Source organism: Natator depressus, chromosome 3 (assembly GCF_965152275.1).
Source record: "Natator depressus isolate rNatDep1 chromosome 3, rNatDep2.hap1, whole genome shotgun sequence".
Lineage (NCBI taxonomy): Eukaryota > Metazoa > Chordata > Testudines > Cheloniidae > Natator > Natator depressus.
In genome coordinates, this window is record NC_134236.1 from 49,171,895 (window position 1) to 49,190,831 (window position 18,937).

An 18,937-nucleotide genomic window follows, 5' to 3' on the forward strand; every position below is an offset into this window, starting at 1 on the left:
CTCCCCATTTACAATACTTTCTATTATTCTTTGTTCTACATAAACTAAAAAAGAGTAACATTAAGAGCACTCTCTTACATAGGTTTTCTATTTTCATTGAACCAGTGAAACAGTCAAGGTCAAAGATAATTTACAATCAGTCATTACAAGTAAAAAGAGCTTTCACAACTGTGCATTCATGCCATCCTGTCTTAACATAGGACAAATGAAAGTGTAAGCGAGTCAAAGATAAAATGACAAAGACTGAAACAACAGAAAAAAAAGGCTGATTGCTTCCTGAGACTTGTGTCACTGAAGGTGACAGACAGTGTGCAGTTAAATTGGAGATTCAGAAATGGGAAACTGTTTCCCTCTAAACCAAACAGCAAAGACTTAGAAATATGATTATCCTAAAGAATGGCAGGAAGCTACCACTGAACTCCAAGTGAAAACCTGGGGAATAAACCTGGACTCTGATGATATCAGTCACAAGACCTTAGACAGAAGCCAACCGGGACCATGATGACAAGCTGACCACACCTGAAGTGAAGCTGAACACCATCACCAAGTATGAAGACCCAGGTACCCAAGTGGCCACCTGTGGCTATATGATGTTAGATAAAAACAAAGCAAAGGGCCAAATTCAAACTCACTAGAGTTAAGGATGAATTTCCCCAGAGAGTATTAAAGAGAGACTACAGACAGAGTTTATCTGAAACACAAGAACCCATCAACAGGTGAAAACTATACCTAGGTGACAAAGGATTAGATAAAGTCTTTAAACTATTAATATCAATATACTTAACTATAACTTGATTTGTGTCTGTGAGCGAGGCTTGTGTGCAAACAAGAGGTTAAGATTAAGATATCAAACGGCCATGGAAGGTTATTACTGAACTCATGACATTCATCTGTTTACTGGTATATAAACACAGACTCCTTTTACTATTATCAAGAATATCCTTATGTGATTGCCTAACTTGTATTCTTTTATTGACTTTGAATTGCTGTGTTATTGCTTATGGTGACATCACCAGCAGAAAACCATGTGGTTCATTAGTTTGCAGCACTGTGTTCACCCAGTTTTTATACACAGAGTTCCTGTGTTGATTTATTCTTTATAATTCCTTGCCAGTCATTAGCAGGAATAAAGTAGACTCAGGTTGCACTCTAAACTGACTCCAGAGTCTACCGTCTTTAAATAACCTGAGCAAAACTGGGATTTAATAAGTGAAGATAGACTTTTAAATTGTTTCTTTATGGTCTCTTTTTGCCTCTACAGCACAGCAGATGAAGTGGAGAATCAGCACCTTGCTACAGATAACTAAAAGTGTTGGTTCTCAGTTCAACAGCAACCTTCTTATCAGAAACCAGCCAGCAGTAGCACAGCACAAAGCAGACCACATATAGGACTCCACACAAAGAGCTAAACTTATGCCAAATACAACCTGAATCTTAAAATTGCTTATCTGAGCACCAAAGAAGGGCTCCAGAAAGGAAACCAAGAGGACTACCTTCCAACATAAACAGAAGCTCATCTCCACAGCTGTGTCAACTTATTCATGCAATTAGTGCCTCAAAATCAGAAAGAGCTGTTAAGCTTGTGGGCACTGTGCAGGTACCCAACAGCTCACGTACGTCAGCAACAGAGGTGGACCCAGGAGAGGGATATGGAAGGTATCCAATGAGATGACTTCAGGCAAAGTAAAAAAGGTGGGTGAGTTTATTAGGCCTACCCACCTACAGCTGGAGAGAATCAACCAGATGAGCCAAATGGCAATGTAATGTACCATGTTTAGGAGCGCAGTCTAAATATGACTGTCCAGTCCAACAGCTCAAGTGGCTATTGCCTTTGCTAAGGCAAAGTGGGTGAGGTAATATCTTTTACTGGACCAACCTCTGTTGATGAGAAAGACAAACTTTGAGCTACACAGAGCTCTTCTTCATTGCATATTGCCTTTGTTGTGATTCTGATAGCTGCAACAACTCCAGAAAATCCAGACCAATTTTTTTAGCTGAGGTTTAGCAAATATGACAAGTTGCTGGAGGTGAGTTCTTCTGGGGGACAAAAATAGGGCAAGTATCTCCTTTAAAAGCTGTCTTTTATGCTCCAATGCTTCATATTGGGAATAAAAAATCCCAGGGTATGTAGCTTAATTTATCCCCTCTAACAGCCAAAGATTAGACTACTGACTGTATTAACTCCATCTTTAAATCTTTGAAAAGATCAGTCCTTGACCTTCCACTGGCTGTTTTAAATCAGGAGCAGATTAAACATGAATCCTAGTGACGGTAGCCCAATGTCTCGGGTGAGTTCAAGGCCAGCCAACTCCGCTAGAAGACCAAAAATAGGCATGAAAGGAGGAACAGCCCAACTCCCAGAATCTCAATCACATATCATAGAATATCTGGGTTGGAAGGGACCTCAGGAGATCATCTAGTCCAACCCCCTGCTTGAAGCAGGACCAATCCCCAATTTTTGCCCCAGATCCCTAAATGGACCCCTCAAGGATTGAATTCACAACCCTAGGTTTAGCAGGCCAATGCTCAAACCACTGAGCTATCCCTCCCCCCCGATATCCACGTGATCAAAGCAGAGAGGGCAGAAAAGCAGGCAGCACGCCTCACAGACTGCTGCCAGCCAAGAGGAGGAGTCAGAATAACCAAAGCAGAAGAGGCCACATGGATGCTGGGTGTCAAAATTTCACATTATGACCATTTAGTAACCTGATAAAGGAAATGGGAAGACCACAGTAACTGGGCAGTCTTCATGTGTGTCTGTCTATTCAGGTGCTCATATGTCCTTCACCACAATGACAACAGAGCATTTCACAATTATCAGTGGATGTTATCCTCTAAACACCCCTGCGAGGTAAGGGATTATTATCCCCATTTTAAAGATGGGGGATGGCATCACACAGTAAATCTGTATTTGAGGTGGGAAGCTGAATCCAGAGTGGTTGGAAATTGGACACAGGTCTCCTTATCTTTATTATTATTTGTATTACCCTAGCACCTAGGGGCCCAAGTCATAGACCGAGACTCCATTGTACTAGCTGCTGTACAAACACAGAACAAAAAGAGGGTTCCTGCTCAAGGGGATGGGGCGAATCTCCTGCATCTCAGCCTGGTGCTGTATCCAATAGAGGTTTTCAAACTTTTTAGGCTGCTTACCCCTTTCCAAATAATGTAGTTTACAGTGTATCCCCATCTGAGCAGGGTCATAATATACCTATGATTAGAATGCCAAATCTTACTAAATAAAGTGTGTTGTCCGCCATTACAGGATTTTTCTCGCATATCCCCTGATGGGAGCTTGCGTACCCTTAGGGATATGCATACCCCAGTTTGAAAACCACTGCATGAGACCGCCACTCCTATTCTTGCCTGCAAGAAAACAGCCAATAGACTAATAGACTGAGCCAATAGACTAACAGACTGCCTTGAGACAGACTGAGGAAGAATTGACTGGCAAACAGATTAGCATGGAGCAGAGACCAGAGTAAGGGTATGTCTACACTACTGCTGTGAGCATGCTTCCCAGAACACATAGACAGATATGCCTTACCTCTGCTCAGGCGAGCATGCTAAAACTAGCAGTGTAGCCAGGGTTAGCATGGGCAGCGGCTCAAAGCTAGGTGCCTGAGTACAAAGCCACCCAGATTCTCAGGGTATGTTCTCGGGCTAGCCTGAGTCACTGCCTGTGCTACTCCCCACTACACTGCTGTTTTTAGCATGCTAGCTCAAGCAGAGCTAGCACCTGTCTGTCTACCTGTGCTGGGAAGCACACTCCGAGCTGCAGCATAGACATACCCTAGCAGGCAAGAACACCAGTGGCAAAAACACATGCCTGCTGATTAGAGGAAAGAGATGATGCCAGCCCACACTGCATCTGAGAGAATGATGCTTTCTCTGCATTTTATCATTCAGGGTGTGTAGGGCTGGATGGAACATGGGCTGCTGGGATGGGACAAAGGTTAAGGATATGTGTGGCATGTGAAAATGAGTCTGACAATGGGGAGCTGAGGAAGATAAAGTCTGTTGGGTGACAGTTTGGAAGTGCCTGAGACTCCTGAAGTTTGGCAGATTTGAGATTTTTTAACCTGGAAGTTATTTTCCTTCTTTCTTAAATCAGATGTAACTAAGCTGAGTGCAGGTCAGCTGGAAATATTTTTAAATGCAGGACTTTGGAAACAAAAATTCATGCATTTATGTAGATGCTATTTTGCAAAATTTGTACATATTTTTACAGGACCAAATTCTACCTTTATTTATACCTGAGCAACTCCATTTCCAGTGGAGGTGTATAGGTATGAAGGAAGAATTTGCTACACAATCTATACAATTATAATTAATCTTGCACAGTGTATATACAGTATATAATTCTGCACATTATTAGTTTGACTAAGTGTTCTAGACATAATACCACACAAAATAGTCCACACTGCATTATGTACTTGAATTTAAAAATTAACCATAAACTGTTTCCCCCCAAAAATATGTGAAATGCACAAATAAAACAAAGACTATATCCTGGAAATATATATGCCTTGTGTATTTTCCACACCAAAAGGGCAGAATAACTTGCAACATACATGCCCAGCAACGCATGCAGAAGAAATTAATGAAAGCAATATGCTACCATTTCTACCCCCTGTATGTATTATTACCAAGGGCTCCATCCAGCAGAATATACCTGCAACCTTCTGATTTGCACAGGCCGCAGAAGGCAGTGACGTATTTTAGAGCAGAACTTATGCTGATCTGGGACTAGGCTGGTGCTGACTCAGCGCACTACAGCCATCTCCTCTTCCAATGAACCAAGCATAATTCAGATGCAGGAGAGAACTGAGCCTCAAATGTACACTGTATGTTTTATTTTTGCATCTGATGCCTTCCTCTAGTATAAAAGCCCTTAGAACCATTTTCTGTTTTGGTGAAATCTCATTATCCCCCAAACAAGCATCATGACTGTGGCAAACAACTCAGATCACTAACCAGAGCCAAAAAGTCCCTGGTACCTTGCAAACCTCCCAGCTTGCAATGTAATTAGAACAAATATAAATAACAGAGCATAGTGCAATATCTTCACACTGAGAATTGTTGATTCCAATTCAGCCAGCATCAGCAAACTTTCTTAACAAAAGACAAGGTAAAATTCAAAAGTAATGTGTAAGGTGTATAAGTCAGATCCCTCACATTCGCTTTCCCTTGGATCTGTTTACATCAGGTGAACCTGGTTATCCCATCAACTGCACCAAGCTACCATGGACTCCAAAAGAAGTTGTATGCAGGCAACTGATGAGAGGATCAGGCTCCAATGTGTAAAGAAGTCTATATTAGAGCAAAGGGGTTTAACTTAAAAATCACCTCGGAATTTGGTCCAGAGAGTGCACCCATTCATGTGTAAAGAGGCAGAACTCCAACAATATGACTTTCTAATTTTTAGTTATTTCCTAGTTCCTAGAGTGGTTTAATAGTTATTTATTTTTAAAACTCTAGTTCTGTTCAAGTCTCACACATTAGATCACAGCTAGTGCATATTGGTATGACATAACGTACAGGTTGGTGGAAACAAACATTAAATGAGACTGGGAATTAGACCTACAACTGCAACTCAAGAAGTTTTCTATTTAAGTCTTGTGCAATGGAAAATAGTTCATGGAAAATAATGGTAAACACCCTGTCAAAGTGGTTCACATAATTTATAAATTTATTTCCCTCATTAAGCTTTATAGATAGAGACAGTTACTTGATGGTTTTACTTTCATTGTCTTTTTACATACACCCAAAACTCTCCTCGGTGCTTCACAATACTGATAACAAGATAACCAACAGGCCAATTCTGAAAGTGCTTATGCACATGACATGAGTAGTTCCAGTGAATGTAAGTATACTTAACCCCTACTTGTTCCAATTTTCATAAATACATATACTTAAACATAGCATTTTTCCTATATATTTATGCTCCTTCCTATCCTGTTTAGGATTTATAGTTAGAAAGCTAAATTACACTGTAAGAGGCTTTTGGTAATACAGTTTTTTAACCAAAAATCATAAACAGTAACAGTATGATGCTATGCCACATATTGTTATTTGATTATGCAGGCTTCTGATCATTTAAAATGCCTGCACCAGAAGGAATTGGTTTCTAACAATACTGCAGTAGTCACACTAAATAAGGTTTAACAGTCAGCTGCACTACATCATCTACCTCCAGTGCCATTGTCTAACCCTAATTTTGAGAAGCAATTCTATACCACATACTGTAAAGATGAATTATACTGTACACAATCCAATCACTGTGGAAAAATTTTAGTGCCAGCCTAGTGTGATCCAGTACTACCATCAAATGTATTGCCTTCAAAATTAAATGTTTTTAAATGATTCGTATTTTTAGAAAATGTTAGAAGTAACATTTTTTCAGTTCTCAAAATCAGCAGAAAACAAACCCCAAAAGATGCAAAAACAATTGTATTTTTCTGATCTTATTATTCAACAAAAGAAGCCTGTATGTGAGCAACAAACAAAGAACCTTTTATTAGAACTGAAATAAATGCACAAAAAGCATTGTTCTTTATAAAATTAACCATAAAATTGGCTATTTTTGTAATCTCTCTACAAATAGGGAATGAGATGTCGAACTAAGTAGCTTATGATTAAGTGTGTATATTTGATCATATAAGTCATCAGAATTTTCAAACACTGGAGAAGAGAGATCCCACATTATACGGTTTCTACAGATTCCTACTGCAACTCATTCGTGCACTCATGATAATTGCCTACCAGAGAACACAGTATCTGACTGAACATATATTGTCAAGAGAAACAAGGCTTACCTGAAAGTGCAAAATTATGGTCCATATTAACCCCAAAGTCAACTTGGGATTTCCATCTGTTATGTCATCATTTCTAATATTTACCAGTTTCACCTGCCATTGTGGAAAAATAAATGTAAAAGCTGAAACAAATTGGTGCTGAAAACGTTTATTCCACCACTCGGGTTTGACTGTAAACTGAACACTACTTGAATCCGTAATGTATTCAGTAACAAACATATTAGGGCACATTTCAATACAATCTGTCTCCTTTGTGCAGTGCAAAGGACCCAGCTTCTGGTCGTAACTGGCCAGTTGAGAACCGCCCTAGCGGGGAGGAACTCTCAGCTAGAAAGGTTCCTGTGCCAGCTGTCCCGCATCCCGGTGCAAAGGGCATGTCAGAAATAGAGAGGCTGTGTTAGGGGTGTAGTACATCAGGGTACGGACAAGAGTGGACTGTTGTAAGTCATCCCAGGGCCGAGAGCAGCACAGGACAGCCCTTAGACTGAGGGAACTATAACTGGCTCCCTGGCACCCTCCCCCTCCACCCACTCTCCTGCACCAAAGAGAGTTCAGCTGCAGGAGAGAATTTGACCCACTAAACCAATGACAATATTTTATAATGTTTACATTTCTAATAATAATTAATCATAAATAAGCACATATATAGCACTTCACACCTTCAAATTGTTTCTCACATCTTAACTAATGAACAGGATTAAAATTACTAACTGAAGTTTCAAAATCAATGGTCAATCATATTTGCAACTCCAATAATCTCTCATTCAGAATGGGTTACTGACACCTTTTGGTAACCTATTATTATCATCTTCATATATATTATTCCACTTCATCATATATACATATATATAATATAAACATCAAGTGCATATATATGTATGTATGTATAAAATGTGCCTATTTAGTTTGTCAACTGAAAGATGACCCAAATAAAATGCACTTGATGCTTATATTAATCAATAATTATTTGTGTATGTTCTTTAGGATACACACTGCATCAACATTTAATGTGCAAGGCCATATTTTCTTCTTGACTCCCCACATAGGTATAACTACTGTCAGTAGGCATTCCCCATGGAACAATATATATATATATATATATATATATATATATATATATTTATATATATATACACACACACAAATATATCCCACAGTTATAAAAAAAAATTAAGAGATCCTAATTTTTCCCCTCCTATTACATTATAAAAACTGTTCAGTTTTGACAAAAATGTACCCTACAGTCACATATTGCTTTTATTTTACTCATTTGCCTTTCCAAAGTTAACCCTCACAATTATGGATATTTGGGGCCTATCTAACCTAAATCACAATACACTATTTCCAACGGGAAGTCACCCAACCAATCTTCTGCAAGATGTTTTCCAAATATCATTTTTAAATGTGCCTTCTCTATTTCAGGGTTCTTGGGAGCTACCCCAACTGCTGGCAAAGTTCCCTTATCCTTGAAGTCTGTGACAACCACTTGTGTGCAAGTATCATCTTCCTCCAGACTGGCAGTCCCTCTGGCAGGGGCACTGAAACCTTACACAAATCAGGGTCACATTGGCAACTTGCCAAGGTCCCAAGAGCTGCACCTAAGCTGTGTAAAATAGAGGAGACTGCACAGTAGCCATCCTATTTAATACGGACATGCAGGATGAAAAGACCACCGATGCCACCATACAATATTCTGCCTTGATTCAAGAGTCCTGAATACTCAGATCATAACAGATCATTGCATGCTGAGACCTATAATCTCCATTGACTGCTGCACCTTAATAAAAAGGAACATGGTTGCGCATTGCATGTCTTATGGATTTATTGAACCAGGGTCTCCCATTTAGAAATAAGCTATAGCACTACCAAACCACCAGCGTCTAGGCTGCACAAATATGTTATTTTTGATTGTCAGCCTGTGTGGCCATTCGTTTTCTTACTGCAGATCCTATTTCCACTGAGGTTAGCTGCAAAGCTCCCATTGACTCCAGCGGTACGGGATTGAATCCTCATTGCGCAGATGTCAGCAGGTGGCATTTCTTATTTAAAACAAACGTATTGCTATTGTGTCACTTTTCTATTCTTCCAGCCAATGTTTAAAGCCAGCAAAAAACGCTTATCAGCACCAGTTCACAGCTCACGACTCTTCATGCCAGCTCTGCCAGCACCAAAGGGCTGTAAAGCCGCCATAAGTGATTACTGGGGAATTCTCACAAATTACCTGCCCATGACATGGAGGCATCACAGGATGCAGGTTGGGGGAATTCCTGTGAAAAGGGAGCATTGGCCTGAGTGCTACTGTGCTCCAGCTATTCTCAGCTGCGAGAATGGCTACCTGGGGCCATCGACAGCTGGGTGTAAGTTAGGGCAATATCTGCAGCTGCTTTGCTGGGAGTGAGATGACACTGAGGGCCCCCTCAGAACAAGGGAGGAACAAAAGTGGCTTTACACCTTTGCTCGACATCTCCCCTATCACCAAATGTCCACCACCATTAGTTCAGGCACCACAATAAATCAGATCCTTGTTTCTAACCATTTTTACTGTGTGCATTTTAAAAAAGAACAAATAGCATAGCTGTTCCTTCCCTCATCAAGCCTCTATTAACTGTATAAGTGCAATTTTCACTTAAGCTTTATTTATTAAAACTATTACCATACCTGGCGTTTTTTCAAATAGTCAAGTGCAATTTGTACATTCTGGAGTCTGTGAAAACGCATCCGGCCTTTCTCTCGGGGCTAAAATTAGAAAATGAAAGTTATGAGATTTTCCAAAGACCAAAACTCCTACAAGGTAAAAAATCTGATTTAAAAGTTTCCATTTTAAATCCTTAAAACACTAATGTTTCTACATCTATTACAAAAGTGTAATTGAAACTTAAGGAAAAGTAACTGAGCTATGAATTTATAGAAAGCCTGTTTTCACTGCAGTTGAAATTTATTTGCACAACTAGTGGAGAGCAGAATCAAAGGCCCCAATCCTGTAATCTGATCATTACAGTAGGTGCCTGTGTCCCGGCCAAGTGCTACTGATGTCAAGAGGGCTCCTCATGGGCACAGGGGCCTACCCATATGAACCAGATTGCAGGATCGAAGCCGTAGTGGGAAATAACTAGATGTTGCATCATAACAAAAGATTTACAACATTTCAGTTAAACCAAATCACAAGTAATAATCATGTGTACCTCTGAGCTGTCCAATTAATGACTCTGGCAATAATGTAATAAGAAAACTTACCTTAGTATGCAGGTGTGATGTGTGTTTAGATTTTGTTTGTGTTTTAACTACATATTAATAAATATATATTTAGAAACATGTCATGAAAATAAACTCCTTCCTACCACTAGAAATCCTATAACTGCAGTCTTAGTGCCTGTGTACTCCTTCCTCAGGTAGGATTTCATTAACTTCTGTTCTAGCAGAACTGTGTGATCTGCTATGTGAACACTTATGCAGGTGAGGCATGAAGAAAGTTAAGGATCCCCCTCATCCCAAAGCAAAAACAAATCAACAAAGAAGAAACTATAAAACAATTATGCATGGTGTGTTAATGGAAACATAGCAAAACAGCATGCAGTTAGTGTAAAATCACCAACAGGAAGAATTACACAGAAAAGGAGTTTTTTACTTAGCTGTCAGAGATCAACAATAGGAAAGTAGTTAAATTTATGTCATCATAATATAATATCTTTCTTCCTTATTTCAGATTTTTCACAAACTGTCACAGTAATATGCTCAAGCATACTACAAACCACTTATACAGCTCAGCGATGAATATGAGTATTTCCTCAGACAATCTCTGTGAAACAGTCAGACAGTCATAGATTTTCCTTAGTTGAACTATTTTCCCCCCTATGGAATATCACGTGTTTGCCAAGAGGAAACACGATGAAATGCAATTGGAAAAGAAGCATAGACTAAAACACAAAAATGGAATTTTACATTACCATATAAGATTTCAATCTGTTTTAAAACTACTGAAAGGTTTGGATCAATCCCTGCAGTTTTTATCATAGAATAACTTCCATGAGTGGGACTAAGGACTACAGAATTGGCATCTTACTTTCCAAAACAAGGAGAGTTTGCTGAAGTCCAGACTGTCAAAAAGTAACAATATAAGATCACAGAGGGGAAATATTATACAGCTAAAGTACAAGTGTCTTGAGACACATTATGCCCTTGGATGAAAGCATACAAATTCCAATGAAATCATAAGAGCAGCATGACACACTGTGCATCCAAGGATAGAAATTGGACCCCAACATACAAAGTTGCTTTAGCAAACACTAGCAATGCTGGTTCTACAGAGGCATGAAACAACTTCCTTTGGACCAGCCAATACTCAACATTTTACAGTTTTTAAGTAGATACTTCCCTTCTGGATGACATAAATCAGTCAAAAAATTGGTAATTCAGCATCTGTTGCCATAAAATAAGCCCTACAAGCAATCAATATATTTACTAGCTGAAGCACTACACATAGCTATGAGAACTACCACTGTGCACTATCTACTTTGAAAAGTGACATAGTTAAATCAGATCAACCATCTTTGTGATGATAAAAGAATATTTTCATAATTAATCTAAATTCCATAATTCCACATAATATTATGTTGTATAAATGTTGTATATGAGAGTTTTACTCCATTCAATGGAGCCAAGATTTCACCCTTTGCTTATATTGTTTGCATAATTGCTACATAAATTACAGTAATTGAAAATAAAAAGAAATCTTAGTGTAATTGAATATAAAATAATTACATAATATTTTGATTGTCGCCTACATAGTGTTGTATTTGTACAACTTTTGTAAGTGTAGTGATTGAAAATAAATGGAGATCTTAAAGTTTTGCATGTCACTGTTTGCAAATGAACTGAATGAAAAAAACATCTTTGTCCATATCTCCATCTTATCAGTCTTTTCCAGAATATGTATATCCTGGTTGATCAGCATGAGTTCTTTTGTCCTTTCCACTGAACTACTGCAGAACACCAAACTAACAGGTTACTTTTAAGTTAGCAGTCACCACACTTCAAATACTAAGTTAGTATAGTTATGGGGGTCGGCACGTACCCCCTTATCCTCATCCTCCACATCCTCATGCTGTTCATATGCGCATGCTTCTGTTGAACTCACCAACCGTAAGGTCTTCAAAAAATCTCGCTCCCTTGGCTAATGAATATAACAGACAGAAGATAGGACAGCAAAGACACAAGACAGACCACAAATGAAGAGAAGAGCATGAACAGAAGAACATAATGAAGAGAACAAATACCAAGCAAGGGAAGTAATGCTCACAAAGAAAGGAAATGACACCCGAGGAGTGTATTAGACAATTTCAGGGACATTTTTTCCTTGCTATTTGTACTTTGTTTTCTTTAATGTGAAATAATATTAACCATCCAACATTTGCTAAAGAAAATCCAAGAAAAAAAGGAAACGAGATAAAGAACTAGTACATTAATCTATAAAAAGAAAGAAGTTTCATGATCACAGAAGAAGATTGACAAAAATAGTTCATATTCCCCACACTGTTCATGGAGTTGTATGTATCAACAGAAATACAACTTATGCCTCTGGGATCAACAGTGGCATAGTGTGGGATATATCAAAGAGAATCCTAACAGCCCACATCTGAAGAGTTAGCAAACTGCATAAATGGGTATATAATGGCCTGAAATTATTGCACAGTGATTTAAAAAAGCTCACCAGGGTATCCCCAGAAAGGACTTCTAAAAGGGAGATCAAGTTATGTCCGTCCCTCAGGTCTTCATACAGATCATTCACATGCTTGCGAACCTGCAGAAATAGAGAGGGAGAGAGAAATGAAATTTAAGATGCTATCTCTTTCCAAGAATTCACCATGATATTTAATGCTGTTTTTCTGTAATGTACACACACTTATATATCTCAACATGCCACTCTTGGTTTGTTCAGTCACTATGCCAAGAGAAATACAAAAATAAAATTAGCTGCAATGTAAACTTATATTCAACCCTCTTCCACATTTTCCATATTCTTATATTTTATTAAATATGGAAAGAAGAACAGTGGAAAAGCCACAAGGTAGGCAACAAATTGTCAAAGTAACAAAGGCGTAATCCCTACCGTGTTTACTGAGGCCTGATACCTACCTACTTTGGCCTATATAAGGATCAATTAAGGAGGACACAGTTCACACCCAAGTCAGAATAAATTGCAGAAAAAAAAAAAGACAGAGCTAAATCCTGCCCTGATTTACAGCCCATGCAAACTGGCTGGATCCAGGCAAAAATGTAACCCATATTTTGGCCCATGAACCAAATACAGCAAAAAATTAGTAGAAACCTATCACTCATTAATCAACAAGAATGTATCTCATCATTCTCAGCTTTCCCTCTTAAACAGTGTATCTACCCAAGGCTCACTTTTTTATCCATCCCATTGCTATAATGACAGGTTTCAGAGTAACAGCCGTGTTAGTATGTATTCGCAAAAAGAAAAGGAGTACTTGTGGCACCTTAGAGGTTAACCAATTTATTTGAGCATAAGCTTTCGTGAGCTACAGCTCACTTCATCAGATGCATACTGTGGAAAGTGTAGAAGATCTTTTTATACACATAAAGCATGAAAAAATACCTCCCCCCACCCCACTATCCTGCTGGTAATAGCTTATCCAAAGTGATCACTCTCCTTACAATGTGTATGATAATCAAGGTGGGCCATTTCCAGCACAAATCCACGGTTTAACAAGAACGTCTGAGGAGGTGGGGGGTAGGAAAAAACAAGGGGAAATAGGTTACCTTGCATAATGACTTAGCCACTCCCAGTCGCTATTCAAGCCTAAATTAATTGTATCCAATTTGCAAATGAATTCCAATTCAACAGTTTGGACTACAAGCCGTCAAGAACACTATTCCCGATGTCACGGCTAACCTGGTGGCTGAACTTTGTGACTTTGTCCTTACCCATAACTATTTTACATTTGGGGACAATGTATACCTTCAGATCAGCAGCGCTGCTATGGGTACCCGCATGGCCCCACAGTATGCCAACATTTTTATGGCTGACTTAGAACAACGCTTCCTCAGCTCTCGTCCCCTAACGCCCCTACTCTACTTGCGCTATATTGATGACATCTTCATCATCTGGACCCATATAAAAGAAGCCCTTGAGGAATTCCACCATGATTTCAACAATTTCCATCCCACCATCAACCTCAGCCTGGTCCGGTCCACACAAGAGATCCACTTCCTGGACACTACAGTGCTAATAAACGATGGTCACATAAACACCACCCTATACTGGAAACCTACTGACCACTATGCCTACCTACATGCCTCCAGCTTTCACTCTGACCACACCACACGATCCATCGTCTACAGCCAAGCTCTGCGATACAACCGCATTTGCTCCAACCCCTCAGACAGAGACAAACACCTACAAGATCTCTATCAAGCATTCTTACAACTACAATACCCACCTGCGGAAGTGAAGAAACAGATTGATAGAGCCAGAAGAGCTCCCAGAAGTCACCTACTACAGGACAGGCCTAACAAAGAAAATAACAGAACGCCACTAGCCGTCACCTTCAGCCCCCAACTAAAACCCTTCCAACGCATTATTAAGGATCTACAACCTATCCTGAAGGATGACCTAACACTCTCACAAATCTTGGGAGACAGGCCAGTCCTTGCCTACAGACAGCCCCCCAACCTGAAGCAAATACTCACCAGCAACCACACACCACACAACAGAACCACTAACCCAGGAACCTATCCTTACAACAAAGCCAATTATGTCCACATATCTATTCAGGGGACACCATCATAGGGCCTAATCACATCAGCCACACTATCAGAGGCTCGTTCACCTGCACATCCACCAATGTGATATATGCCATCATGTGCCAGCAATGCCCCTCTGCCATGTACATTGGTCAAACTGGACAGTCTCTACGTAAAAGAATAAATGGACACAAATCAGATGTCAAGAATTATAACATTCATAAACCAGTCAGAGAACACTTCAATCTTTCTGGTCACACGATTACAGACATGAAAGTTGCGATATTACAACAAAAAAACTTCAAATCCAGACTCCAGCGACAAACTGTTGAATTGGAATTCATTTGCAAATTGGATACAATTAACTTAGGCTTGAATAGAGACTGGGAGTGGCTAAGTCATTATGCAAGGTAACCTATTTCCCCTTGTTTTTTCCTACCGCCCCCCCCCCCCCCCAGACGTTCTTGTTAAACCCTGGATTTGTGCTGGAAATGGCCCACCTTGATTATCATACACATTGTAAGGAGAGTGGTCACTTTAGATAAGCTATTACCAGCAGGAGAGTGGGTTTGTGGGGTAGGGGTGGGGAGAAAACCTAGATTTGTGCTGGAAATGGCCCAACTTGATTATCATACACATTGTAAGGAGAGTGATCACTTTGGATAAGCCATTACCAGCAGGATAGTGGGGTGGGGGGAGGTATTTTTTCATGCTTTATGTGTATAAAAAGATCTTCTACACTTTCCATAGTATGCATCCGATGAACTGAGCTGTAGCTCACGAAAACTTATGCTCAAATAAATTGGTTAGTCTCTAAGGTGCCACAAGTACTCCTTTTCTTATTGCTATAATGAATCATTATATTCAACTAACCCACTGAGTTCTGGTTCCTCAAACAGTACTTTTAGCACCACTTCAAAAAGTAACTTTTAACCTGAACACGCTCTCCCTTAGGCCAGATTCTGCCTTCAGTTACATCCATGAAAGAACAATGTCAACTATGCTGCACAAGTGTAAAGAAGGGCAGAATTTGGCCCCAATTTAAGATTCAGCCGTTCTGAGAGGACTTTCAACATTTCTAACTGCTCTGATTTTGGATTATTTTGGCACAAGAGAGGCCATCCAACCTACTAAATTGGGACACAGAGGCTCTCATTTCTCATAGAGGCAGAGACTTTTGACATTGCCTGCCACGGCAGAGGTTGTAGGGCTTTCATCTACGTCCTCATTTTGGGTCCCCATTAAAACACCATACAGCAGCGTTCCCCAAAATTTTGAGAGTCCTCCCCCCTTACCCTGTCTGCACTGCCCCCCCTTCAGACTCTGAAGTGGGGCCGGGGTTCAGGGGAATGCAGATAGGGGGTGACACTGGGGCCTCAGCTGGGGGTGGATGTGGGACCTGGAGTGGGGCTGGGGTGGGGCTGGAGCCACAGTCGGGGTGGGAGCGGAGCCACAGTTGGACTGCAGTGAGGGCCAGCAGCCAGCCCCACGGCCAGGTGTGGCTCCAGCCCTGCCCCGTTCCCGTCCCCAGTCTCAGCCCTGGGCCAGGAATGGAGCTGCAGCCAGAGGCTGAGGCTGGGGCAAGGCCGGGAGTAGAGGCCCACCGAGGCTGGGGACGGGGCTAGGCGCAGGGCTTGGAGCCAGGGATGAGGCTGCAGGCGGGACCGGAACAGAGCTGGGGGTGGGGAGTGGCTGGGTGGCACTCCCTCCCTGCACCCTGTGCGGGCTGGCCTGGGCCCCACTGCGCCCCCCAAAAAGTTCCTAAGCACCCCCGAGGCAGCGTGCCCCACAGTTTGTGGACCTCTGTCTTACAGAAAGCTTTCTGAGTTTCCAGAGTACTGTCTGATTATGGCATGCAAAAGGGTTCTTCTTAGGCTTTTAATCCTGCCACAGGGGCTAAATTCTTCTGCCAATATGAGATCTATGAGATGATCTCTCAACTGTCAGCACATCTGCGTGCGTGAGAACAGCATCAGGAATCAATCCAATTCCTCTTCTGCTTGCAGTAGGGAACTAGATCTGGGCTGTGGGAGAGATTTGTATATCCTTGTTATGAAACAAATAATTAACATATTTGTTGCTAGGTTTAAATAAATGTATTTTAGTTCAAGGTACCTTACTCCTACTGCAATTTACAAAGACTATCATCTTAAGTGGGACTAACAACAGAAGCACATTTATGTTTATGTTGAAAACTAGTCCGAACAAGCCATCTGGAAGATTTTTCCATAATGAATTACTGCTGATGTTTTCCGAGATACTTGCGTATCACATCCACACAGCAAAGGCAATATAATTCTACTTCTGGACATTGGATCAAGGTAGATATATTGTCAATTGTAAAAGGAGGTTAAATTCTCATACTAGCTAAAAAGAAAAAGCCTTTCCTGGATGTTGAACTTAAGAAGCAGTGCATGTGGGAAATGCTGAAGGAGGTTTTTGCTAGAGATAAAAACAAAGATGACATTGTGAATCATGTGAAGCAAGTTCCTCTGCCCAATTCCACAGAGGTGGGAATATTGGAGGTAATTTACGAGGACTGTCTGTCAGCACTGCTTTCCGATTTAAAAAACACCAAATACATGTCTCTTGCAGTGGACAAATCAAGTGACATAAGTGACACTATCTAGCTTTTGCAGTTTCTTAGATTTTACGATGCTGAAATTTTCAAGGAAGAATTTTTGTGCTTAATACGATTAGAAACCTACACCACAGGAGAGAGCATTTTTGCAAAGGTAAAAGGCCTTTTTGAAAAAAATGATTTAGATCTGCAGAAAGTAAACTTACTTCTTACAAACTTGCTTCCCTCCATGACAGGGAAAAAGAAGGGCTTTTTTTATGTTTGGCATTGATACACCCTTCATTAAACACACTTCACTGCATCATTCACCAGACTGTTTTGTGTGGTAAATTGTCTGGGGACTTGAAAAAAAAAACAATGGATATTGTGATGAGATTAGTGAACTACATACGTTCAACTTCTAGCTTGCAACATCGTCTTTTAAAAGCTCTTTTACAAGACATTTCAGCCGAATACAGTGACCTGTTGTAGCACAATGACGTTCCCTGGTTAAGTAAGGGGTGCACGCAAGAGAGATTTTGTGCCCTTCAAAAAGAAATAATAGAATTTCTTTGAAACCACAAGACCAATAAGGCATGCGAGTTCCTGGAATTTATGAATGATGTCCCCTCTATGTCACAACTAGCTTTTCTGTGCAATATTATTGGTCACTTGAATTCCCTCAACTTGCAACTCCAAGGCCATGAAAGCAGTGTTGCGGATCTGTTTGAAAAAGTGTGTGCCTTTCAGAGGAATCTTGAAAATCTTTCAAACAGTCTTAACAGGAAAGATGTTGCACTTTCCAACACTGTGTGTTGCTGCTACAGATGAAAATGCTGCAAGAATTTCTAAACAATTTGATCAAAAATTTTAAAATTCCAAAGAATTTGCTTTTATTTGTTCATGAGCCATTTGTTGTCTATGCCGATGGACCTTGCCCTCCTGAAGCAAAGAACATTCTTGATTCAATTTATGAATATGCCTTTCAATTAGAAATTGTAAGGCTCCAGAGCTCAGATGTCTTGAAGGCAAAATTCAGAGAAGTGGGACTTTGTCATTTCTGGACTCAATATGCTGACCAGTTTCAAAATAGCCAGAATTTAGTCATCTAGATCTTTTAATGATGTTGGGCTCAGTGTACCTCTGCGAATCTAGGTTTTCTACCATGAACAATATAAAAAAACAATACTGTAATCGTGTGAAGAGATGAATATCTTCATCAGTGCATGCGCCTTGCCATGACCATAGGTGCCAACTTCTACTCACGCCAGTGGGTGCTCGACCTCCCTCTGCCCCCAGCCCCGCCCCCATTCCAACCCCTTCCCCAAAGTCCCCGCCCCAACTCTGCCCCCTCCCTGCCCCTATTCTGACTCCTTCCCCAAATCCCTGTCCTGGCCTTGCTTCTTCCCCACCTCCTCCCTTGAGCACACCATGTTCCTGCTCCTCCCCCTTCCCTCCCTCCCAGAATTTGCTACGCCACCAAACAGCTGTTTGGCAGCAGCAAGCGCTGGGAGGTAGGCAGAGGAGCAGGGACGTGGCACGCTCAGGGGACGAGGTGGAGGCGGGGAGGGGACGGGAGGTTGGCTGCTGGTGGGTGCAGAGCACCCACTAATTTTTCCCAGTGGGTGCTCCAGCCCCAGAGCACCCATGGAGTCAGCACCTATGGCCATGACCTCCTACAAACCACTCTTCACAAAGCTTACCAGAGATCATCCATGTCACCTCTCCAATAGATATTGCCATAAACGCGGGTAAAAATTTTGATTTATAAACTTTGTTAAAAGATAGAAACACT

General features: G+C 40.7%; 1 protein-coding gene across 15 annotated transcripts in view; it reads right to left on the reverse strand.

Annotated features, from left to right (window-relative positions):
• DST (dystonin) overlaps window positions 1–18,937 on the reverse strand; it is a 460,168-nt gene that overhangs the window by 254,886 nt on the left and 186,345 nt on the right. For 8 of the 15 annotated variants that reach the window (XM_074947860.1, XM_074947857.1, XM_074947858.1 and 5 more), the window contains 3 exons: window positions 12,526–12,615; window positions 9,477–9,554; window positions 6,819–6,911 (listed from right to left, as the gene is read on the reverse strand). In XM_074947860.1, coding sequence (XP_074803961.1) covers window positions 6,819–6,911; window positions 9,477–9,554; window positions 12,526–12,615 — 261 coding nt within the window. Of the gene's footprint in view, window positions 1–6,818; window positions 6,912–9,476; window positions 9,555–11,889; window positions 11,989–12,525; window positions 12,616–18,937 lie in introns of all 15 variants that reach the window. The other 7 variants (XM_074947869.1, XM_074947855.1, XM_074947854.1 and 4 more) reach the window with 2 other exon arrangements.